Source organism: Martes martes, assembly GCF_963455335.1.
Source record: "Martes martes genome assembly, chromosome: 1".
Lineage (NCBI taxonomy): Eukaryota > Metazoa > Chordata > Mammalia > Carnivora > Mustelidae > Martes > Martes martes.
The window spans coordinates 197,658,025-197,681,510 of record NC_137888.1 but is presented as its reverse complement, the minus strand read 5'-3'; the positions used below and the strand labels follow the sequence as shown (position 1 = coordinate 197,681,510).

Sequence of the window (23,486 nt, the reverse complement as noted above, 5' to 3'; positions counted from 1 at the left end):
ATCTGGACAACTCACTTAAGCTCCCCGAGCCTCGGGTTTTCCCCTCATACCACAGAGGGTGTCAGGAAGTCAGGGGGAGCATGTGGGGCCTCAGACTGGCTGTTCCTTCTGCCTGGGATGCTCCTCCCCCAGAAGCGGACAAGAGAAATCCCTCACTTCCTCAAGGCCCTCGCTGGGCTCGGGTTCTGGGTCCTAAGAACGTGGGAACTTTGGGGGCATGAGAGGCCTGTTTAGGGCTCTGTTCCCCAGGAAGTCTTAGCGAGCTGTCCTTGTACCCTGACAGATGGAGCTCTCCCTCCTGCCCAGTCCCGCGCCCCTGCCACCAGCCACCTCCCCACTGGCCTGGAGGCAGCAACCTTAGGAATTTTTTAAAAATGCGCTGCTTCTTGAGGCTGTGCTAGGGCCCATGGTTTGGTGAGGCACCTGGGACGGGATCTCAGTCCCCCCTTGCTCTCTGGCCCCGATGGCCTTTGTGCTCTTCGGTGGGGGGCACAGCTGACACGTTCAGAGGGACACCCATACGGTCATGCTTCAGCACAACCCCCCACCCCCTGCCGCACCTCCCTGCCCCAACACTATGTACGTTTACAGCTGTGGATTACTTCCTTCACTCACCCAACACATAGTTACTGAGCTCTCCCGAGCCAAAGGTCCAGAAGTGCCAAAAAACAAACCCAGTCCCCTCTCTCAGGGCCACGTGGGCCACAGAGGCCTTTTCACTCATTGCCACTGTCACTCATGACCATAGCCCCCCCACCCCGCAGTACATTCAGACTCTTACAAATGTACACAATTACTCACAAATACAAACACTCATCTACAGAGAGTCGAGAGCAATCTGTGGGAGCATGCTCACACGTGCACACACGTGGAGGTCAGGAGTGTCCAGAGCCCCCGTGTGTTGCTTGAGAGTACCCCCGGGTCTCTGTCAGCTGCCCCCGCCTGCCCTCGTCCAGAGCGAGGTCGCGGGGGAGGGCTTCGCCACGTGGGTGCCTGTTGGCCTCCTCACTTGTGGGGCAACAGGCAGAGGGTGGGCACCTGAGGATGTGTGTGCAGGCTGAGTGTGCACTTCAGGGAAGGCCCAGGGTACTGGACCCCGGCCCCTCACTGGCCTGAGCAGCTCTTCAAAGCCCTTGTACTCCCCACCTCCCCCAGTCCCTGTGAGCCACCATACGGAAATTCAGCACTGCCCACAGGGGCTCTGGCTGGCTCATCCCCAGACCCACACAAACACTGACTGACACAGGACAAGGCTGGGGTGCAGGGTGGGGGTTGGTGAAGGCGCCACAAACCAGAACAGCAGCTGCCCAGGGACGAGTGGCCTGCAGACAGCCTGCCCAGGGCAGAAAGGGTCCTTCCTGGTGTGGCCTGGGAGGGCAGGGAAGATGGGCAGAGTCCGGGGGCCCTCCCGTGCCAGGCCCAGTGGGGGCTGCAGCCGGGGGGAGGTGCTGGCCACTGCTGCCTGGTGTGGCCACATGGTCCAGGGATGCACAGGGGTGCGCAGCAGGGGGCTATGCACGGGGTGGGGCGGGGCGAAACCGCACAGGGTACACACACACACACACACACACACACACACACACACAGCTCCAGGCAGCAGTGCAGGAGGTGGTGGGGGGGGGCGGGGGGAAGGGCTGGGGCGGTTGGGTTTGGGGAGGACACCTCAGCAAGGCCACACGCAAGCTACCTGGGAGCAATGAAAACATGTCCTTCAGACTCAAAGCTGCTGGGGAGCAGGAACTCAAAATCTGCAACAGAAACGGGGGGTTATCCGGCGGGGGCTGGGGAGGCAGGAGGCCAGGGGGCTCAGAGCTGATGGGAGAGGGGGGGCGGAGGGACAGGGAAAGAGGGTGGCTTGAGGGAGGGGGAAACACCAGCAAAGAGGGAACCCGCCACTTCCACGTTCAAGTTCGAGCCAGAGAGAAGGGGCGGGCAGAGAGACGGGGTGGGTGGGGAGGGGGGCGGAGGGCCTGTGGAGACCACGCATCGCACGAGGAGGGCAGTTATAGCCAATATGTTGCCCAGGCCTGGTCCTCTGCCGGCAGTGAGTCCCGTGGCGCGGCTGTATATGCTTCCATACGGCTGTGTATAGCACATATACACGGACACACACACACACATATATATATACACACACTGCTATATATATGCATGGTCTGGGGGAGGCGCCGGTCTCGCTCTTATCACGTCCGTAATGGAAAAAACCGCATGCGGAGCTTCCTTTGCCTCCAAAGAGACTTTGAGGAAGGGAATTGGCTTTTGGCTGCGGATTTTTATCTCTCTTTCTTTGCTGCAGCTGTTTGCATTTTGGTAGGTCTCGCTTTTGTTCCGTGTCAGGCATCAACATGGCCAAACCGAGGGGATTTCTCATGGGCACAGACAGTCCAACCAGAGACAGGGTGGGTGGCTGGGGCCGGGCTGCAGTGCATTGTGGGGGTCCCGAGGTCCTTCCTGGGCTGGGATGCTGGGTAAGGGGAGACTCTCAAGGTGCCTGGGAACGTTCCCAGGCTGAGGGAGGAAGGTCGGGAGCCAAGGGGGGGATGGGAGTGCTGCTTGATCGTGTCCTGTCCTCTTGGGCTGGTGGAAGAAGAATGGGCCTCTACCTTTCCTAGGACCTGTCTGGGTTCAGAGCAGCCAAAGAGGAATGCTGGGGCTCTAGGAGTTGTGGGGTGCTCTTGAGGGATCCCCCAGTTGGGCCTGTGCACATGTTTGGGAGTGAGCACATAAGTACATGGGAGAGCGTGTGTTTGTGTGAGCGTGCATGTGTACAAGTGTCTGTGGGTGGCTCTGGGAGTGATGCTGGGGCTTCTCTTGGGCCTCTCCCTGCCAGGCTGGGTTAGCTATCTGCTGGGTCTGCATCTTGGAGGCAGGCTGCCCCTGCTCCATGGCCTGTTGCACTCTGGGCAGCCCACCTAATAACCCTGTCCTCACCAAGGTTCTGACCTCTCTGTCACCGTAGGGCTTTATTTTTGCAGAAGAGGGGTCTTATTTGTTCCCAGATATTCCCACAATGCACTGCAAGATTCCGGGAGGTGGGCTTGGGGTGCCTGGAGGGGCTGGGCAGTCAGTCACTGGTTGGACTGTTGCTTTCTGATGGGACTGTGAGGCAGGGTTTGGACACAAGCCGACAGGGAATGGGTGTGGGGGAGGGGAAGGAGGAGAAAGAAGAAGGAGGTAGGGAGACTAGGCTATCGTTGTCATTGTTACCAGAGCCCTGCATTTCTGGGGACACTGGGAGGGATGTGGAAGGGGGAGAAAAGACAACTCAAGCCAGTGGGAGTAGGGCCTGTCCCCCACCCCCACCCAGGCCACTGGGGCCAGCTCTATCCCTTTTGCTGGACTAGGCTGGATAGGGCCCCTGGGGCTTCTGGGGGAGCCCTGGCTTCCAGGTCATCCCCTTGTGGCTCTGCATGCCCCTCTGTCCCAGTACTCCCTGGGCAGGGTGTCTCTGTGTACCGGTGGCAGAGCCCCTCCGGTGCTTCCCTCTCTTGCTCTCCTTATTGTCTGCCCGAGTCTGTGAGTTCCCTGCCTGCCTTCCTCCAGAGTCTCTGGCTTCGGTTACCTCCAAGTGCCAGAACATTTTTCTTCATCCCCAGACTGATTCCCTCCAAGCTCTTTTGCTGGCCCTTGGGGTCCAGACACATTTCCTTTCATTCCTGGCTAGGCTCACCATCCCTTAGTCTGCTTTTACTTCCCAGGGGAACACCTTCTCCACACTTGGCCACCTGCCCCAGTGGCAGTGGGTACCACGGTTGGGCTGGGCCAGCGGGCTTTAGCAAAGCATTGGGGGCAGCAGGGGACAGGGGCGTCAGCACCTAGGCTAGTGCCCAGGATGGTTGGGTCTGCCTTGCTCTCCCAGTGGCGTGGCTGATGCTCTATCCTGCCCGTCCCAGAATCAGGGTGGGGAGCTTCCAGAGCCTTCTGTTACCCCTTGGGGAGCTGACAACTTCTGGACCAACTGACAGAGACCACAGGAGGGAGAACTATCCCAGACGAAGCCTCAGGTGGCCGTGGCTTTCCTTTCCCATAAGCCTTTCATAAGCCCTGAGGAGGACTCCTCTAGCTCCTCCCTGACTATCAGGGCCTCGGCTGTGCGGGGTGGGAGGTGGTGGAGAGGCATCCAGCCCTGTCCCCACTGTTGAGTTGTCTTGGAGGGACAGAGAAGGTGGGGATGGACAGGGACCTGCCCAGAGGGAGCAAGGAGGATGAGGGGAGGCCTGAGCTCTCAGAACACCCGGAAACCACCCTGCAGGCGGGGCCAGGAGAAGGGCCGCTGGCTGTAATAGGGGTTTAGGGATGAGGGAAGAGGCAAGAACTAGAGGAGCCAAGGGGATGCTGGGAGGAGCCCTGGAGAGCAGAGGTTTGGCTGGTTCCTGGGCAGGGAGGGGGGCAAGCAGGGGTGTGAGGGTGGGTGGGGTGGGGAGAGGAGGGTGCACTGGTTCTGAATATACTTGCCCTTCAGTTTGCTGATTGGCACTGGGACAGTCCACCAAGAGAGAAAGCGAGGAAAACAAAAACAACACAAACACAAAAACAAACGAAAAGGGGGAGGGGAAGGGGAGGGGCACAAACAATATTTTATTCAATGGCTGTTTGAATGAAAATATTGTGTCTCATCATCATACCGAAAGGAAACTTCTTGCAAAAAAACGACATGAGAGAGAAAGAGAGAGCGAGAAAACTCAAAGGAGATGAGCCCCAGTCGGCCAGGCAGGTGGGGGGCGCCCGGTGGGGCCGGAGCCCCAGCCTCCCTCCCAGTGACTCCGGGCAGAGGGCAGGCGGGGCCACAGGCTCCGCCTCTCGGGGGAGGCCCAGGGTGAGCAGGACATGCAGGGATGAGCCGCAGGCAGAGGAGTGGGGGAGGGAGGGAAGGAAGAAGAGACACCCAGAGAGGAAGAGATGGGGAGAGGGAGGAGGAAGAAGGGGCAGGGAGGGGGATGGGAGGGATGAAGATGGGGAAGAGAGCAGAGGGAGGGAGGAAGAGAGTAGGGATACTGGAGTAGGGGAGAGAGAAGGGAGAGGGAAAGGGGGAGACAGAAGGTGGGGATAGAGGGAAAGGAGAGAAAAGGAGGGAGAAGGGAGAAGGGGAGAGGAGGCGGAGGGAGAGAAGGAGGGAGAGAGAAGGAAGGGCAGAGGGAGTAAGGCAGTGGGGGTCAGAGGAAGGTGAGAGGGCGGCTGAGGGAGGAAGAAAATGAAGGAGGATGAGTTGGGGGGGTGGAGGAGGGGAGAGAGAGACCCTGGGTGGGGGGGGTGGCATAACAGGGGGAGAGAGCTAAAGGGCGCTGGGGAGAGGGGAGATGAGAGGAGGGGGTGTCTTCCAAGAATGCAGCCCCCAGGGGTGTGCGGGGGAGGCAAGCTAAGGAGGGAAGACACGCAGTAGGAGAAACTAAAATCAAAAACCTCAACGGAAATCATGAGAGAATGATCTGGAACCAAATCTGAGAAAAGGCGAGCATGCAGATTTCCACAGACTTTCGGATGGCTGGTGCCCCAGCCTGCGGGTGCCTGGGGGGTGGGCAGACTGGGCAGGAGGGGCTGCCTTGCTGCCAGTGGCTGGCTCTGCTGCCTGGGGCCGGCCAGGGTGCGGGGCAGAGGCAGGGGTGCAGGGCGCAGGCAGGGGCCGGGCCACTTACACTTGACCTGTAGGATCTGGTCGCTGAGGTTGGCTTGGAGGTAGAAGGTGCTGTAGGGTGGGAGCACAAGCCCCAGGCTGGGGAGGAGGGGAGGGAAGGAGCATATGTCACTGCTGGCGAGAGGTGGGCCACATGGACATCCGGCGCCCCTACCCCACGGCCTTGGAGCTGGATAGAGTGGCATGGGCTGTGATGCCCCCTCTTCTGGCCACCAGGGCCACCTTGCCCTGGTAGCTGTGGGAGATTCACTCCCCAAACTCTCCTGGACACCTCAGGATGCCCAGCCCAAAGCAAGTCCCCACCCCAGCAGCCCCTGCTCCCAGACACCTAGCCAGCCTCCTCAGTCAGACCAGCAGACTCACAAAGGGCAGAACACTGTCAGTGAGCTAGGCTGGTGGGAGCACAGCCATGGGAGAGGGGGTCCTCGGTCCCCAGAGGCTTAGGCCGTGTGAGGGCCAGTGGAAAGCAGGGCTGGGCTGCCACGGTGAGGAGCAACCACAAGCCAGGACGGGGGTGTGAGTGAGATGGGCTCTGGGGGGCCCAAGAAGACAGCCTGCACGTCCCAGGCCTGACCCATAAGGGTACCTCTTCTGAGCGCTGTGGTGCCGGCTGAGAGCCAGCCCAGGGATGTGCTGAAGGTGACCTCCTGGGTGCAGACACCCAGGGACACGATCCAGGCAGGGGTGACATGAGAGGGCGGGCTGGCATGGGAGACATCAGATGCACTGTCTTGTCTCTGTCCTGTTCTCCCAGGAAATGGCCCTTGTTCCTGAAGAGCCAGCCAGAGGCCCTTGGGGGACTGAGAGTCCCGGGGTGAGTAGTGAGCACCCCTGGCTGCTGGTGCCCCACTGGGATCCTGGCTGCAGCCCCTGAGAACCCGCAGAACCGGATAGGGATAGGGCTCAGACTCTAGGCTCTGAGGCTGCCCCGCTCCTCCCTGCCGGCCCCGCCCCTCCCTGCTGGCTCCGCCCCGCCCCGCCCCACTCACCTGTAGTTGGTGCTCCTTATGGGCACCCAGGTGTAGTTCCGCACCACCTCGTCTACGTACCTCTGAGAGAAGAGGCTGGGTCAAGTACTTGGGCCAGCAGGCAGGGGTGGGACGGCGTGCGGGAGGGCGCCCGCCCTGACTCTGTACCCCTCTACCGTCTTCTCACCTCATCCAGGGACTTGACCAGTGTTCTGATTTGCTTGTGGCCCTTGTTGCCATCGATCATGCTCCGACGGATCTGGAAGGGGAGGGATGTGAGCGGCGAGGCCCCTGCTCTCAGCTGCTCTGGGGGCCGCCATCTTTACTCCCCTCCCTTCCCTTACCTCCTCCTTGTTCTCATCCTCCAGCTCCGCATCCAGGAAGTCCAGAGTCACAGGCTCCCGGAAGTTGGTGGTCTGTGGGAGGCAGGGCAGGAGGTCAGGGGTCACCATCTTGAAGGGTCTACCCTCCTCCTGACAGCCCCCTGGCTCACCTGGGGCTTGAGGTTGGGGTGCAGCAACACGTAGCCGTTCAGGTCAATGGCAAACACATAGCCGTTGGCTCCAAGCTGGGGGCATAGATGAGGGGGCTCAGAGCCTAGGGGCCAGGCAGGGATTCCCCAGACTCCTCGAGCTCTTCCTCAGCCTGCTTTCCATATCACTGAGGGGGTGCCATGTGCCTGCCTGGGCCAGGGGCCCTCACATGCCATGTGGCCTTGAACCTGTTTCTCAAATCAAGCCCGACATGCTAGTGTCCGTTGTTGAGGCTGATGGGCTTCACGGGACCATGATTCGATTTGGCCTTCTGCCCTCACGACTCCTGGTTCTCTTCAAACTGTCAGTCACCTAGACTGCTCTCCTTCCTCTGGTCCCTTAGGGCTGCCATACCCTTCCTGTCCCCTCCCCACTACTGTTTCCTTCTAGTCCCCATTTCAGTAGATCGCATGGGGAGGAGGGTACCCCTTCCAGACAGAAGTAAAGGAGGAATGAATGGGACCTTGGACTCACCCGTAGCTCTCTAGGCTGTTTTCTCACTGCACATGGAGGCCAATGACACAGGGCCTTCATGTGGCTTCCATCTAGGCAAGCTGTCACACATGTCCCATCCCCCACCCTTTTGCAACCAAGACCGAAGCTGCCTTCACCACAGGCCCTGGGCCAGCCACACTGACCTTGCCCCTTTCCTGGTTTATGATTTTGGTTTTTACCTTCAGTCCTTTGCTCAAAGGGTTTCCTGTAACTCCAAGGTATGCCTTCTGTCTATCTGATCATAATGCCTGGCCCGCCTGGCCCATCACTTGTTACTGTGTGGCTAGAAATATTTTTTACATTTCTTTTTTTAAAGATTTATTTATTTATTTTCAGAGCAAGTGAGCATGTATGCGTGCAAGTGGGGGGAGGGGCAGAGGGAGAGAATCTTCAAGCAGACTCCCTTGCTAAGTGGCCTAGGTGGACCCCACGTTGAAACCAAGAGTCAGACACTTAACCAGGCAGCCCTGTTTTTTTTACATTTTTAAGTGGTTGAAAAAGATCATGGTATGAAAATTATGTGAAATTTAAATTTCAGGACCCACAAACATAATTATATTGGAACACAGCCATGCCTACTTATTTGTTTTGTCTGTGGCCATTCTCCGTACAACAGCAGAACTGAGTCTGAGTACTTACACTGGCAGAGCCTAAAATATTCATAGTCTGGCCCCTCACAGAGAGTCTGCTGACCCCAGCCCTAGGCCCAAGGTCACCTCCTCCAGAAGCCTTTCCTGACTGCCTCAGTTCACAGGTCTCCATGGAGGTGTTGTAAGCCCTCTCACACACCTCTGCTGAGCCTGGCTTGTGTCCCTGTGGGAGGCAGAGCTGGGTAGATGGGCAGATGGACACTTACCGTGTAATTTGGAGTCAGCCTCTTGATGTCATTCAGAGCCACATCAATGCCCATCACACCCAGGATCAGCTGGTTCTGGGAGCAGAGGCATGAGGTCTGCAATGCACTCAAATCCACAGGGGAGCCCCACTGTCCAAACCTCATGCCCCAGGCCTCAAGCTGCTCACAAGAGGTTGCCTCTGTCCAGACTGAGGCTGGCCTGTCCCTCCTCTGTCCCAGGCCTGCTAGGAGCATGCCCAACCCCTCAGGCATGCCTAGCCCTTCCCTGGTTGGGAAACTTACCTTTTTTTCCCCAGGGCCATCCTGCGTCAGGTTGAAAACAGGGAGAGTCCCTGTCACCACCAGCCCCAGGCCCTGAAGGGAGAGGAGGATGACAGGTCAGTCTCCTGTGGCCAGCCATGCCCTACCCTGAGTGTTCAGAGGGTGGGCTCAGGCATAGGCCCCTTTTTTTTCTTCTGTCTGATTTATTCCCATAAGGGGGCCCTTGAGGAACTTAACCTTATGGGCACACCTCTGGGGGTCCAAAAGCCTTACCAGAGCATCCTCATACACATTGGTCCATTGCACCTGCTTGGCCTCCTTGCCCGCCAGCACCATGGGCCTGCCCAATACGTCCAAATATTCCTGGGGAGAAGGTGACGGGTCACAAATCCACCTGCCCGCTGCATCTTCCCTGGTCTGCCTCCCCGTATATCAGCTGGCCACCAGGGGGCGCTCTCACACCGCAGCAGCGCGCCAGTTCACATTGTGCCCGGGGAAGCAAGGGGCTGGGAGGAGGGGGTTCTCACCTGCGTGTTAATGCGGATGGCTCCAATGGAAGGGATCTCAAAATAGTAACCTGTGAGGGAAAGTGAGGCAGAGGTGGGTCTGGGTAGTACTTGGGACCCATGGCATTGGGGCTCCTATACCCTGGGCTGTGTCCAGGCCCCCTCTCTTTGTAGTGTCACTCCTCCCAAACTCCTATTCCTTTAGTGCTCCCTTCCACTGCTCTGTCAAAGGAGCTGATGCTAGGGAAGGGGCCACGAGTGTAGGGGTGTACGGAAGCAGAGGCAGGGTGAAGGGAAGGGCCTGAGGCTGAAGTCCCTCATGCCACGATGCTGGTGACATTCAAAGTCCACCCCAGGGGCCAGGCCCACATGCATGGAGTGCAAACAGATGTAGGAGCAGAGAAGCCAGGAGATGGATGGACAATGGACAGACAGGTGGGCAGAAAGATGCTCAGTCAGATGGACAAGATATGTGGCCAGAGAGATGGACAATCACATGCGTGGGAAGATGGACAGTGCGAAAACAGGCAGCTGGAATGCTGGACATATGGACGGACAGGTGGATAAGCAACCCGATGGACAGCAGGGCACAGCAGGCAGGCCCTGGGGTGGGGATGCCGGACGAGGTACCTTTGTTGGTGCAGGCCATCCACTGCAGGGGCGTGACGTCGTAGTTGTGTTGCCCCACGGAGAAAGTGAACACGCGCACCTGTTTGGGGCTTGGGGTTACTGCTGTGGTCGCAAGAGGACAGCCCTCCCCGGTACCGGGCCCGGGTCAGGGGGGCCCCCACCTGGGTGGAGCCTCACCGTCCTGTTGGGCCAGTTGTATTTTTCAAAGACGTCCTGCACGCGGTCCTCACCGCCGTCCGTGAACATCATGATCATCTTATTACAGTTGGCACGGGTGATGTTGGACTGGTCAGGAGTGGGTTTGGGGTCAGGCGGCCTCTGGCCCCTCCCTGCTCTGGGGGTGGGTCTCCCTTCCACCTGGAAGGCCCAGCCCTCGGGCCCTCCTCCCCACAGCAGATGCTGCGATCTGCCCAAGCCGCCTGTTGGGCGCTAACAAGGCCATTCGTCTTGATTTCCCTGGTGTCACCAAGCCTGGGCCTTGGCCCATCCCCAGTCCCGCCTACACCCCCCCACCCCATCCACTCCCAGCACTCACGTTCTGCAGCTGGTCGAAGGCGTACTCAAAGCCGGCCTTGTAGCCTGTGGTGCCCTTGGCCACCATGCCCTGCACGGCTTCCTTGAACACCTTCTTGTTACGCACATTGGCCTGAACCAGGTGTGTGAAGCACGACACAGGCTGTGCCTTTTCGTTGAACTGTGGGGACAGGGAGGGTGGTGAGCGGCCTCAGGCTGGCCGGGGCATTTGGCACGGGGTGGGGTGACACGTTCCTCGCCTGCCTGCCACCTCGGCACTCACCGAGGCCACGTTCACATAGTCATCGTCTGAGAGCGTGTCCAGCATCTCACAGACGGACGTCTTCATCAGCTTCAGGGTCAGGCCACTCACGCTGCCGCTCCTGGGAAGGTCATGGAGGCACCAGCTAGGCCTCAGGTGTCCTCTGCTGTTCCCTCCTGAGGGTCCCAGGCGGCAGATTCGCACCCCTTGTTCTGCCCCCCACCCCTCCTGCAGGCATCGCTCACTCACACATCCACGATGATGACCATGTCCTTGGGCGACGAGGCCCCCTGGATGTACCTGCCCGGGAGAAGCATCAGTTAGGGCCAGTCTCACTGGGACCTTGTGGATCCGCTCTTCCTTCACCCATATACTGATTCAACATGTTTCCACTAAGCATCCAATGCAAGGGCCAGACAGCGTTCTAGGCACCGAGGATAGCACATTTAATAAAACGGTCCTGGGGCGCCTGGGTGGCTCAGCCGGTTAAGCATCTGACTACAGCTTGGGTCATGATCTCGGGGCCCTGGACTGAGCCCCGTGTCACAGTGTCCCCTCTCAGTGGGGAGTCTGCTTGTCTCTCTCCCTCTGCCCTCTCCCCGCTCATGCTCTGTCTCTCTCAAATAAATAAAATCTTAAAAAAAACAAACAAAACCAAAACAGGCCTTGCCCAATACATGAGTGACCTGGTATCCCAGCACATGAACGAGCCTAAGGAGGGGATCGAGAGAGGGGGAAGGGGGTATGTTCCGTGGCCTCAGTGGCTTGTCATGTCCCCTGGTCCGGGACAAAGCCCCGAGGTCTGAGTCCCAGCTGTGTGTGTGATCGAACAGGGAGGGAGGAGGTCATGGGGCACCGCAGGAAAGACAGGCAGAGAGTGGGGTGTCCAGGGCTCTGATGGGTGGCCTGGGGGCTGGCGACCCAACAGAGGATACATCCACCCTCCAGAACCCCCACTAGCCCAATCCCTCAGTCCTGAGGGGGTGGAGTGCCGGGCAGTGGACAGGGGGCAGAGGCAGCTGGGAGGCCTGCCTGGGTGATGGGATCCATTTTCCAGTGGCAACGATGTGTGAAATGAAAATTGGATAGAGCTGGCTGCACCCTGCTCGGAGTCCTGGATATCGGGAGGGAGGGGAGCAGGCGGCAGAGGTAGGGAGTGGAGGGGTGTCCCTGCCCAGCTCCTCCTCGCCCACTCACCAGGGTCTCCTTCGGACATCATACAGGTCGATTTTCTTGGGGGCTCGCCATGGGGTGGCTGCGGGAGGAGAGAAGGCAAGGGGGTCTGGCAGGGAAGGGCTTGTCCAGGGTCAGCTGGCCTGGCAAGAGTGGCTACCCCACAGCCCACAGAGTGATCAACCACCCCACACGCCCCAGGACAGTGGGCTGGGTGACGGGGGAGGGTGGGTGCTGAGGGGCTGACACCCACCAGGATAGTAGCGAGTGACGCCCGTGGCGCTTCCGAAGACCTGCCACAGCAGCGTGGGGTCCTGCCTGCGGTTCTCAATGAACACGTTCTCCAGGGCCTCTGTCCAGTTGAGTTCATTAAGGATGACAGTGGCTGTGGGGGAGGCAGGGGGCTCGCGGGAAAAGTGCCTGGGCTGTCCCCCCGTTGAACCTCACCCCGACGCCCATGCATGTACACCCCCCCTGCCCCCCCGCTTGGAAAGCCTCACCTGCACTCTGCCTAGCAGGGCTCTCATTCCTCAGGGCTCAGCTGAGGGCTGCACCAGCTCCTCCAGGAAGCCTTCCAGGTCCTCAACCCCTCCCAAGCCAGCTTAGCCTACCCTTCGGCCAGGCCCCACATGAGCAGGCAGGGCAGCTGTGGCTCGTGGCCCCCAGAGAGGGGCTGCCCAGGTGGCAGGGACTTGTCAGTTGGGGTACCCATCCAGCATGCTGCCTGGAGCTTGCAGCTGGTCCCTTGGGAGCTCACCCACTCAGCATGCACTCCAGGCTGCAGCCACAAGAAAGCAATTAAGGGCCCGATGATGGGGCTGGAATTATTCAGCTATTAAGGTACCTGATAAGCTGGAAGCCACTCAGCTCCATGATTAATCAGCTGGGGCCAGGAGCAGGCGGGGACGGGGGTGGAGGCTCTTGGAGGGGCAGGGCCTGTGCCATGATCCTGCTCCAACACAGGCACTTGCACACACACGTACACACGCACACAGCCTGCACTCCCTAACAGATACCTCTGCACCGAAACTCTGTGTTTCCAGCCAGGTGTGCGAGTCCCTCGTCCTCAAACCTCCTGCCCAGCAGCCCGACCGCTGTTTCAGGCACAGGGCATGCACTCATACCTACACAGCACTCTGTACCCCTAGCAGTGGGTCTTGCTCTCACAAGAGCAAGTTACCCTCACCGCCCCCTTTCCCCTCACCTCTGTGATCCTCTGGCCAGACCCGCCCCCCAGCCCCTGCCCCGATGCACGGTCACAGAACGAGGCTTCTCCCAGAGGAGTGGGCTCAGTCCTGTAGATCCTTCAACCAGGGCAGAGACTCAGGATGGCTTGGGCAGCACCCCTTCCCCCAACTCAGGACAGCCCTAAATCTCGCCAATGTGTGCGCATGCCCATGCTCTCTCACGCGCAGCGTATCCGTCTTTGCGTAGAGGACCCTCAAAGAAACCTGCCAGGGGCTGGCCACCTATGACTGCTGGGCCTCTGTACCGAATCCCCTTCCCCAAGGGGCTATTTTTTTTCCTCCAGTTCTTCCACTTCCTTCCTCCCCAGGAGAAGCCCTGACACCATCACCCTGAGATCCCTATCACAGATCCACCCCAAGTGAGAATCAGAGTGCCTTCCAAAGGCTTGACTCCTCTCTTGGGAGCAGAGCCTCTGAACACTGAGACCATTAAAGCAGACGAAGAGCTGTGATTTCGAGACAAATGTGCAAGGCTCTGCCCATGGTCCAGGGGGCACCGACCCATTCCTGGGCACACGGCCCTCTGCTCTTGCTCTCCGGTGTGGGGCCTCTGCTGGATCCTGTCTGTTGCCTAATCTCTGTCTCCCGCTACTCCCACTCCCTTCTCTCTGTCCATGTAGCTTCTCTTAACTGACCATAATGTGAAAACAACACACATTTCTAGCATTGGCTGTGCCTATTGAACAGTATGTTATGGTCCTGTTCCTAATTTAGAAACTTAGTGAGTCGAACAATTTCTATTTTTCTCTTTAACGAAAAAAGAAAGCTGGGTTCCCCAATGTTTCATACAGTACTGCCTGCCCTGGGAGAGTCTGCCTGGCAAGTCCCAACCCTCACTGGGCCTCAGTTTCCCCATCTGCCCAAGGAGAGGCTTAGAGCTGACTGTCCTTGAAGCCCCTCTAGCTGCTGGTAGAGGGGCATCTCTGACTCAGGTCAAGAGCCAAGAGTAGACCCCCTGCCTCAGCTGGGCGGTCCCTGCAGGTACCCGTGAACACACACATGCACCTGAACTCGCGTAAGACACACGCGTGCACGCACTCTGGCCTCCCCGCCTGGAGAGGGCCGGCGACTCAGCCCCACGTGCACACACCCGCACCCACATGCACACCCTCTCAGATCACGCTGAGTTGGGAAACGGGGACCATGCCCCCTCAGGCAGGCGATTACAGATTTAATTAAAAGTGACACAGTAAATAAAAAACATATAAAATGTAATTTGTGTGGGTAGTGAGGGGTGACTGGGGAGGGCGGTATGGCTCCTGTTTTAATTAGTGTGCCTGCCTGTGATAGTGCTCCTCGACTAGCTCGGGCAGGTGGCCTGCGGGTGGCCCGTGGCAGGGGCAGCAGGGCTGGGGGTAGCATCTATTCTCTCCCCTGCCTGAGGCTGCCTAGAAAGTCTGGCTGACCTGAAGGGTGGAGGGGGCCTTCCTGAAGACCCTGGAGGATTCCCTGCATTCTGGAGACTACCCAGAAGCTCTGGGACCTGTGTTCCAAGAGCCTCTACCCAGTGGGCCCCTCAGAGTTCGAGGCTGCCTTGTAGGTGCTCACAGGATTAGGCCCAAGCCAGCAGACCCCTGGGCCCTGAAACCCACTGCTAGAGCTCTCTCTGTAGTGCTTGACTCTTAGTCTCTTCTCCCTACATCTCCCAATATCTTCAGGAAGTTCTTCCTCATGTCTGACTCAAATCCTTCCAGCTGTAGTGACTCGTTTTCCCCACCGTGCAAAGCTGCCCTGTGCCTGGACAAGGAGGGAAATGCTCCAGGGCTGGTGTCTGTGAGTGAGGGACTGCTCCCTGCTCCCCCAGCCCCTGTGTTCCTCTGCTGTGGTAGCTCCTCAACCATTCCTACATGGGGCCTGGGGATGGGGGATGGTGTGGAGGAGCTGCTTTGGGGGCCTGTGGGGCACATGTGCACCCAAGGGCAGGAGACTGTCGTGCACAGCAGTGAGAGTCTGAGAGTCGGTGTGAGGCCATGCCTGAGAATGACTTGATGCCTGCGTGTAGGTGAGCACGTGTGACCTTGGGTAGTGGGGGCTGAGGGCAGATGGCACCAGCTGAGCACCCAGGACCTGGCAGTGCCCAGGCTGTGGGCCTTGCCCCCATGGTGGCTGCGGAGGGCGCTCTGCACACTCTGATCGCTCTGCACACTTACAGCCTTTGTAGATGTCTGTGGGGATCTGCACGGCCGTGTACGAGTAGTTGACTTTGTTCTTGAAGTTTGAATCCTCAACGAAGTCCAGCCTGAGGGTGCTGACCTTGGACCCCCTCTCCACATCCTCACTCTCAGGGTCGTCCTGCAGAGAGGGATAACCCCCCCACCCCCCCCACCGCGGTAGTGTCAGGGCTGGAAAATGGTGGCGTGGGCATCTCAGAATCAGAGACTACTGCAGTCAGAGACGGGGAGAGATGGAGAGACACAGGAACAGATGGACACGGGGTAGGGACCCCTCCCCCAGGAGGACCATGATTCCCACCTGCGCCTGCCCACCCCACCCACCATCCCTACATTTGCTAAACCCAAATTCCAAACTCAAACCCAAACCCAAACGGACCCTTCCCCACATTCTTGAAAACCAATTCTCAGTGAAGGAAACGAATCTCGGTGAGAAGGAGCAGGCTGGAGACCTCTGCTGACAAGGACAGGCTTGGGTGATCCTAGAGAGGCCTAGGCAGCCCTTCTCAGGAGCCCTGAGCCCCACACTCCCCACTGGGCCCCACCCACCCCCTGCACGGGGTTCCTTTGGCACCAGGGAGAGGGTCCTTGCCTCCTCTGGGGAAGAGTCACCACCCCTGCGGCTGGTGGCTGTAGGGGCTGAGTTTGGGGGGAGAGCTGGGCTGGGGTGGGGGCTAGCATTGAGACCCAGGAACTTCCAGAGGGAGGGTCCTCAGCGCTTGCTAGCAGCAGGACTGCAGAGGCCCCTGTTGACTTTCTAAAATGAGCTGCAGCCGTCTGACAGGTGCCAATTACAGCATCTCTCGGCCGAGCAGGCTGGGCATGCGCCGTGCACCCCCCACCCACCACCACAGGCTGGCAGGAACGGGTCTGCGGCTACAGCGCGTTGATGCCGCAGCCAAGCGGTGCGGGGTGCGGTTGGGGGGGTGGTGGGCAGGAACTGGTGCAGGTGTGCAAGGGGGAGGGGAAGATGGTGGTAGGGAGTGAAGAGGAAAACAGGGAAGAGCCAGATGGGGAGGAAAGGAGGGATGGAGATCAAGGCAGGGCAGGGACAGAGCTGGGGGGCCTTGTGCCCTGGGAGGAAGGGGTGTGGGCAGCTGGACCACGCGCATGGCCCCTCACCGCCTCTCAGTCCCTGTGATCACTGGCAATACCAGGCTCAGCTTGTTTCCACCCTCTTGTGGCTCTGCAGACCCCACTGCTCACGGGGTCCTGGGCACCCCTGCTGTGTTCCTGCTTCCTGCTGTATCTTGTCTGGGGAAAGGGTGATGGTGCCTCCCTGCTCAGCCAGATGTGCTCTCCCCACCCCAGGAGTGCTCTGGGTCCATTCTCTGGCCTGGAGAATGAATTACTGCCTGGATGGGCTGCAGCAGACTGGCCTGGGTCGGAGCTGGCAGGGCTCAGAAGGGTCTGGAGTTAAGACCCTTCGCGTCTCTTCAAGAGTGGATTCTGTACAGCAAAAGCCAAGCCATCTGCTGCCCTCCCCTCGCTCCCTCAGCCCTCACCGTATGTGCCACCCTCTGCCCACCTCGGCACACCCTAGGAGGGCCCTCAGAAGCTCCTGGATGCTGGGTGAAGCCGGGCCAGGCAGCTGCCGAGCCTGCCGCCTCTGAGGCGTGAGCCGCTCACGTTCCGCTTGCAGGAGGGGGAGGTGCGGGAGAAGAAAGCCCCCGAAATGTCAGCGGCAGATGAAGGGCGCTGGAAAATTTAATCTCCCAACTTTCCCAACTAATGTGACATTTGGATTCCGTTCTGATAAGCTATCAGCTGGCGAACTTTTTCCTTCCTTCTCTTTCCCCCACCCCCACCTTCTGGCTGGTAATTTAAAAGTAAATGGTCTAGAAAGATCTCTAACTGTACCTCTGGCAAAGATTAAAAAAACAAAACAACACAACAAGCAGGGGAGTCGGCAAATGTGTTCACGTCGATATTTATAGAGGGCCAGGCTTTTGGCCTGACTTTAGCCCAGCCCAACCCAGGGTGCCTCTCCCTCCTGGGGCTGTCCCTACCCCCACGAGAAGGGGGGTGGTGCAGGGAATCAGTGATCTGGAGCCAGAGGGTGGGGGTCCTGGGCACAGGGAGTTCAGGGGATCCTGGGAGGGGACCAGGCACCAGAACGGCCAAGAAGCCCCTCAGCGCCACCCCCATGCCCAGGGGTTTTGTACGGTGGGCAACTGCAGGCTCCTGGTTTATATTTAATGCACTGATTGCTAAAATTACAGCCTGCTGCTGAGGGGGGTAAGGAATTAGATTCAGGGTCTAATTAAAGGTTCGTTCTTCATTTGAATTTCAGATTCCAGCTTTAATTTTAGCAACTTCTCTGGGAGCCACGGAGGCTCAGCCAAGGGGGAAGCACACCTGCTTTAGCCCCCCCCACCCCTGCTCTGGCCCCCTGCCCGCCTGCTCTCCTGAAGGCTCACCCTGGCCCGCCTGGCACCACCGACCCTCTGCAGGGATCCCTGCCTGCCTACCCACCTCCGGGGGTCACTGTCTACCTCCCGCTCGCCCCAGGAAATGCCCCTGGCCAATAAAACCAGGAGAGGAACCCTGGATTTGGGGGTCTCCTGCCCCAACCAGAGCAGTGGGGCCCCAGAGAGTGAACTGTTACGACACCTCTGTTTACGGAGAAGACAGGTTCCACTGCGTTTGCCTCCAAGGCAGGCAGATGAACTTGGGCCTTGGTGTGTTCACCAAACACCGTCTACTCTGTGTGCCCTGTCCTCTTTTGGACACTCTTGTCTCCTCTGTAAGTGCCCTGCTACCAAAATGGTCATACAGCTTTCATGGGAGGCCTTGGTGATGGGGCGCCCAAACACACGAGCCAGTCAGGGGCACAGAGGCAGGGGGGCACTGTGGGTCCGGGCCGTCCAGCCAGACCCAGTGCCACTGCCGCCGAGGCCGTGACCCCAGCAGAGCCCAAGCCCTGTCCTTCGTCTGAAGGACAGGCACAGGGCTGGGCTGCCCCTGCAGCAGGGGCAAGCCTGGCCGAGCTGTGGGGAGCCCTGACGGTGGGGCCAGCAGTGGGGAGCTCCGCAAGCGGAAGCGGCAGATCCCCTCACCACAGGAAAGGTACCTGCCCCACCTGAACCGCACAGGGCTCAGCCTCCTCCATGCTGGCACCTGGACTGACCCATGGGAGGAGATCCAAGGGTCTCACTACCTGCCTGGTGTCAGGCGTGGGGCCTGTGCCACTGCTACTTTGCAGGGTGACCTCAGAACTTGGGAGAGCCCCAAGACCTCACACTCATTTTATAGCTGAGGTGACTAGCCGGGGGTGGGGGAGGGGCTCTGGCAGCTCCCCCCCCCCACCCCCAACAGAGGTAGGGGACTCACCAGCTCAGCGTCGGCCTTGGCATCATAGTACAGGATATCTTCCTCCTGGGGGGACAAAGAAGCCTTGACCCTCACAGCTCCTCACAAGGCTGCCTGAGGGGTAGTCAGGGCCCCTGGCCCGAGGACAGCACTGGTCCTCTCCTGGACGGCTGGCTGAATCGGACCAGGCATGCCGACCCCTGCCCCAGACAGACACCCCCTCATGGGCCCTCACAGGCTCCAGGGAGATATGCAGCCCCGGTTGCACGGGGCCTCCCCAAGACTCCCTGACTCCAGGACCAGGCGTCCGCTCTGCAGCCCCGCTGAGAGGTGGGCTCAGAGGCAGCCTGTCTGCAGAGACTCTGGCTGAGGCAGCCCCGGGGGAGTGAGGAAGATAGGAAAATAGAGCCGAGTCTGGGCCAGAGTGAAATAATGACTCGACACCACATCTTCCAATTTCTTCTATTAAAAAGCCTGCTCATTACGGGCATGTACTTATTAATTATCTGTGATTTGTTGTGAAATGCAAGGGGGTTTACACAACAGGAGCAGGAGAAAACAAAGCCCGGCCCCCGCGCCTGCCTCCCCGGGCTCCGCGCGCCTGCCGGTGTGAGCCCGGCCGCCCCGGCCTCGTCCGCCTGCCCGCAGCCTGGGTTCTTGGCCATCTGCATGCCATAATCACCGGCCACCCCGGGGACCCGTAACACAAACGGGCTAATTTCATGTTTAATGATCTTTAATCAGAACTGAGCATGGCTGACAGCAGCGGCCAGAAGGTGAATCTGGGGCCTTCAAGTGCCACTGGCTCCAGAGGGGCCACCCCACTCCTGCCCCTATGGGTTCCGGGCTCAGGACATAGGAGAAGGCCACTGTCCGCGTCGCCTTCCTCCAGGGCTCCCCTGCGCTGTTTCGTGCCGCAGACACCTGCTGTGTGGCCCTGGCAGCCTGTTTCTTTGTGGTTTGAAAAATGGGGGTGTTGACCAAGTGTGCGCCCGGTGATCTGGCTATAAAACAGCAAGTACAGAGCCCCCTCCCCACCCCATGCCGTATGACCTTGGGGCCGCACTGCTCCCCCTCAGCTCTGGCTCCTCAGGCTTCAGGGAGGGGCTTGGCCTTGGGGACTGCCCAGGTGCTGGGCCTGAGGCCATTGTTTGAGGTGCTCAGTATGGGGGCTTGTTGGGGGGACAGGGGTGTCTTGTCTCCCACCAGTGGTCTGGGGAAGGAGAGGCCGCTGGCTGGACCGGTAAACACAGTCCAAGCGTTCTGGAACATTGGCTCCTGTGGGCAGGACCACAGCAGCTGGATGGATGGAAGACCGGAGGCGACCTGATGGCTTCGGTCACCAGAGGCATCTGCTGACCTCCAGTGCTTCGCACATGCTCAGGGCTCTCCCAGGAGCCCTGCAACCCGCCTCAGACAGAGTAGGACACAGCAGGGGTAAGAAAGTCTTCGTACCCAGGCTCCAACCCGCCTTCCCATTGCATCTCTGACCTTTGCCACACCACCCATCCGGCAGGAGGACCGGAACCTAGGTGGGCCTGGTGTGGGGACTGGGGGCCCCAGGCCCAGGCTCCAGGGTGCTCGGCCTTCCCTTGCGCCCGGCTCCGACCGAAGCACATAATGAAAGCTGACATTACATCAAACACAATAAGGAGTTTCGGTTGATGAAGATCATTCCTGAACACACAAACCCATTAAACCGAGGGGAAAAAATATCAATTCAACACACTCGCTGGCAAAAAGAAAATGTGATTTGTTATCTAAAAGGGGGTTATAAACACGGCTCTGATGCTCTTTCCCTCCGTAATGAAAACAGGCGGGCGCGGTAGGAGGACTGCAGATTAGAACATGGGGCTTCACTCACCAACTTTTTAGGCAAACCTCCCGCAAGGACAGGAAAGGGCATGGGTGGGGGGTCGGTAACTCTGGGGCCCCCAGGAGACACGCACTCCTCTCACAGGCCAGGCTGGGGCCTGCCCCCCTGCGCAGCACCCCTCCAGCTGTCCGAGTGGCTCCCTGTCTTTTTGTCCTGCTGTTTCATGGTGTCAGCAAAGGATCAGATGCTGGTGGCATCAGTGACACAGGGGAAATGTGTCATACAGGAGGATTCCAGTCCCCTGCAGACAACGGGTGAGGCTTAGGAATCTGGGTGCAGTCCTTGTCCCCCAGGAGGCAGGACTCCTCCCTCCCTCTCCTACCTTGAGAGGGCCTGGCCATGCCCCTTCCTTGGTACAGAGAGGAGTAGTGTGGGATGGTGGTGGGCAAGGTCACATGTGTGAAAATACATTGTAAACACAGCTGTGGTCTCTATGCTTGATGCGGTGTGGAGCTGGGGGTGGGACAGAATGGGGCCATCAGGGTTGGGATGGAGGGTCCCTGGAAAGGCCTCTGTGTCTGCTTTTGGCCTGCACAGTGCTCCGTGTCTGCCATTACTGTCCCGGTGCGGTTAGACCACAAGGAGGCGGTACCTAGCAATTACACACAGGGGCCTTGGCAAAGGTCGGCCTCAAGTCCTGACCTGAATGTGTGTGCTCTGGGATCCCGAATGGTGAGCCAAGACTGCGCCTGGAGCCTCCAAAGTCCTCAGTGGCCCCGGGACTACTCCTGGGGGTCACCTCCAACCCATTAAGGAGGCAAGGGTGCCTGTTAAATCCTGCCGCCTCAGAGAGGCTTTGCTTCGGGGTCTGGATTTCCCACTTACAAGAGTGGGATGACGCTGCCTGCTCTGAGGGTGCTAGGAAGGCAGAGAGCTGGGTCTGTCCAGGCTTTCGGGCCACCCTTACCCATGCTGGGGGGCCCTTATGTTTGCAACTCCACAGCCCTGGGAAGGCCCCGAGGGTGGAGGAAACCCTCTGGTTGGGGAGAAATGGGCATCGTCACTGTCTGGGGTCCACACCCAAAACCCCCTTCTGCTACCTGGTGTTTTAGGGGCCATTTTGCTTAAACTTGGCAGGGGTGGGGGGAATCACCCCTTCTGAACTTGGATTTCTCCCACTTGTGGATTTCTGTACCCAGATGACACATGAAGGCTGGGGTAGGGGGCCCACATGGCCTTTGTATAGACGACACATCCAATCCCTTAGTGGGAGCAGAGCCCAGGAGAGAACATGAGAGGTGCTGGCAGGGGGGAAACAGGGCGAGGAGGTGAGCATGGGGATTAGCAGTTGGTGTCTATGCCTGGTACTGGGGTGTACGGTGAGGATGCTTGGCCCTCCTGCCCTGGCTCATGGCCAGCTCAGCTCAGCCAAAAGGACTGTTTTCTGAGAGAGCCGTCTGTCGCCGGCTTGGCAGAGATGCAGGCAGCCGGCCTGATGGCTGGGGCAGACCTCGGGCTGGTGAGGCCACCTGTCCTGTCCAGCCGGCTCCTCTGGCCTGGTTCAGCCTTCACAGCCTTCCTTTTAGGTTCCCAGACAGAGCTACCTCTCTCATCAGACACCGCCCCGCCCCCAGGTAGGGCTGTGTCTCCTCTTTCAGACTCCCCAGGATAGGACTGTTTCCTCCATTAGACTCTCAGGGGAGCACTCTGTCCCCTGCAGGCCCTGGTGTTGGCACTGAGGCCCTGGGGCCAATGGCCTCTTGTGCTTCCTCCACCCATGCCCTGGCCCAGCTCCTCCCTGGGATGGTGTAGATTGCAGATAACCCCGGCACAGCACGGTGCTGGGGCCAGGCCCAGGGTCCAGCAGGCAGGCCATCCTCACCCACCCTGAGTGTGATGGGCGCCAGAGCTCCTGCTTATCTGCCTGCGGGGTCATGGGAGGGGCTGCCTCTAGCAAGGGCCATGGTCTCCCTGGTGTGCAAGGGCTGTGGTTCCCTGCCTCTGCCACAGCCAGGGTGTGGGGTCATGGCCTGAGACTAAGAGGGGAACAGGGGGCCCTCACGTTCAGACCTCTCTTTCTCTCTCTTGTGCCGGCTCTGACCCTGTGGACCCCAGGGTCCCCCGACTCCCTGGGCTGGTGTCGATGGGTGTGTGTGTGTGCGGATGCCACTTCTCAGAGGTCTGCATGTAGACCTACTGTGTGCTATTGACACAAGGAGGGCCATACCCTACTGATCACACAGTGGATTCCATGTGCCAAGCATCTCCTCTGTGCCCAGAATTGCCGGTTGCCATTCTTCCCATCTCGGAGGTAAGAAGACTGAGGCCCAGGTGCTCTGGGCCAACCTGTCCACAGGGCACTGCGCTGGGCACATGGACAGGTGGTGGGCAACCCTGAATCAGGTCCAACTGCTTCTGGTCTAGAGGAGCCCTGAGTGGGGCAGACAGATGAGTCTGCTGGGGTAGTGGCCCGGGGCAACCTGCACTGGGAATGGTCAGGGTTGGGGGCTCCAGAGATGGATCCTGGGGCCCGTGGGAGCCAATCTCAGGCTTCCCAGGGAGTTAACTGGGCAGGAGGAAGCATTGCCCTTCTGAAGGAGGAGGGGAGGGCATTCCTGGGAGAAGGCCCGGCTTGTGGTAAGGGCCCGATTTGACAACTGGCGTTGAGGCTCTCCTGAGCGCCACACGAAGGAACATGCTGCTTATCTGTACCTCCCTAAGGTCATTGGGAAGGACACAGTCTCAAGGTGGTGGTGTGCCTGCAACAGACAAAGACGCCATCCCTTTCCCAGCCTCGAGTCCCCGTATCCCCCTGGCACAGATAGTCCCCACCTGCGGCCGGCGCCAGCTATCCTGGGCAGCACGGGCAGGGCTGGCTGGCATGATGGCGAATGCGTTCGCGTTAATGCCTTGCAGCCTGGCAGCTGGGGTGACTGCAGGGTTTCTGGTGAAGAGCAGGGCCCTGGCCCTGCAGCTGGGAAGGAGGGGGTGATTCCTACTCCACCCTGCCCGAGATACAGACAGACACGCAGCCGGATGGACTGAGGGGGAGGCAGTGGCCGGCACCTGCTGGCTGGGTGATTGCTTCCACAGCCGGGGGCATCCCAGATT

The 23,486-nt window shown here is 59.3% G+C and overlaps 1 protein-coding gene across 3 annotated transcripts in view; it reads right to left on the bottom strand.

Annotated features, from left to right (window-relative positions):
* CACNA2D2 (calcium voltage-gated channel auxiliary subunit alpha2delta 2) overlaps nucleotides 1-23,486 on the bottom strand; it is a gene marked incomplete at its 5' end in the record, with an annotated part of 138,620 nt that overhangs the window by 5,922 nt on the left and 109,212 nt on the right. For 2 of the 3 annotated variants that reach the window (XM_080815675.1, XM_080815676.1), the window contains 19 exons: nucleotides 1,688-1,748; nucleotides 5,634-5,710; nucleotides 6,622-6,683; nucleotides 6,788-6,859; nucleotides 6,945-7,016; nucleotides 7,094-7,168; nucleotides 8,485-8,559; nucleotides 8,767-8,838; nucleotides 9,019-9,108; nucleotides 9,273-9,322; nucleotides 9,882-9,960; nucleotides 10,059-10,166; nucleotides 10,417-10,575; nucleotides 10,678-10,777; nucleotides 10,906-10,956; nucleotides 11,854-11,911; nucleotides 12,083-12,214; nucleotides 15,227-15,368; nucleotides 18,581-18,625. In XM_080815675.1, the coding sequence (XP_080671801.1) occupies nucleotides 1,688-1,748; nucleotides 5,634-5,710; nucleotides 6,622-6,683; nucleotides 6,788-6,859; nucleotides 6,945-7,016; nucleotides 7,094-7,168; nucleotides 8,485-8,559; nucleotides 8,767-8,838; nucleotides 9,019-9,108; nucleotides 9,273-9,322; nucleotides 9,882-9,960; nucleotides 10,059-10,166; nucleotides 10,417-10,575; nucleotides 10,678-10,777; nucleotides 10,906-10,956; nucleotides 11,854-11,911; nucleotides 12,083-12,214; nucleotides 15,227-15,368; nucleotides 18,581-18,625 (1,580 nt within the window). Of the gene's footprint in view, nucleotides 1-1,687; nucleotides 1,767-5,633; nucleotides 5,711-6,621; nucleotides 6,684-6,787; nucleotides 6,860-6,944; nucleotides 7,017-7,093; nucleotides 7,169-8,484; nucleotides 8,560-8,766; nucleotides 8,839-9,018; nucleotides 9,109-9,272; nucleotides 9,323-9,881; nucleotides 9,961-10,058; nucleotides 10,167-10,416; nucleotides 10,576-10,677; nucleotides 10,778-10,905; nucleotides 10,957-11,853; nucleotides 11,912-12,082; nucleotides 12,215-15,226; nucleotides 15,369-18,580; nucleotides 18,626-23,486 lie in introns of all 3 variants that reach the window. The other variant, XM_080815677.1, reaches the window with a different exon arrangement.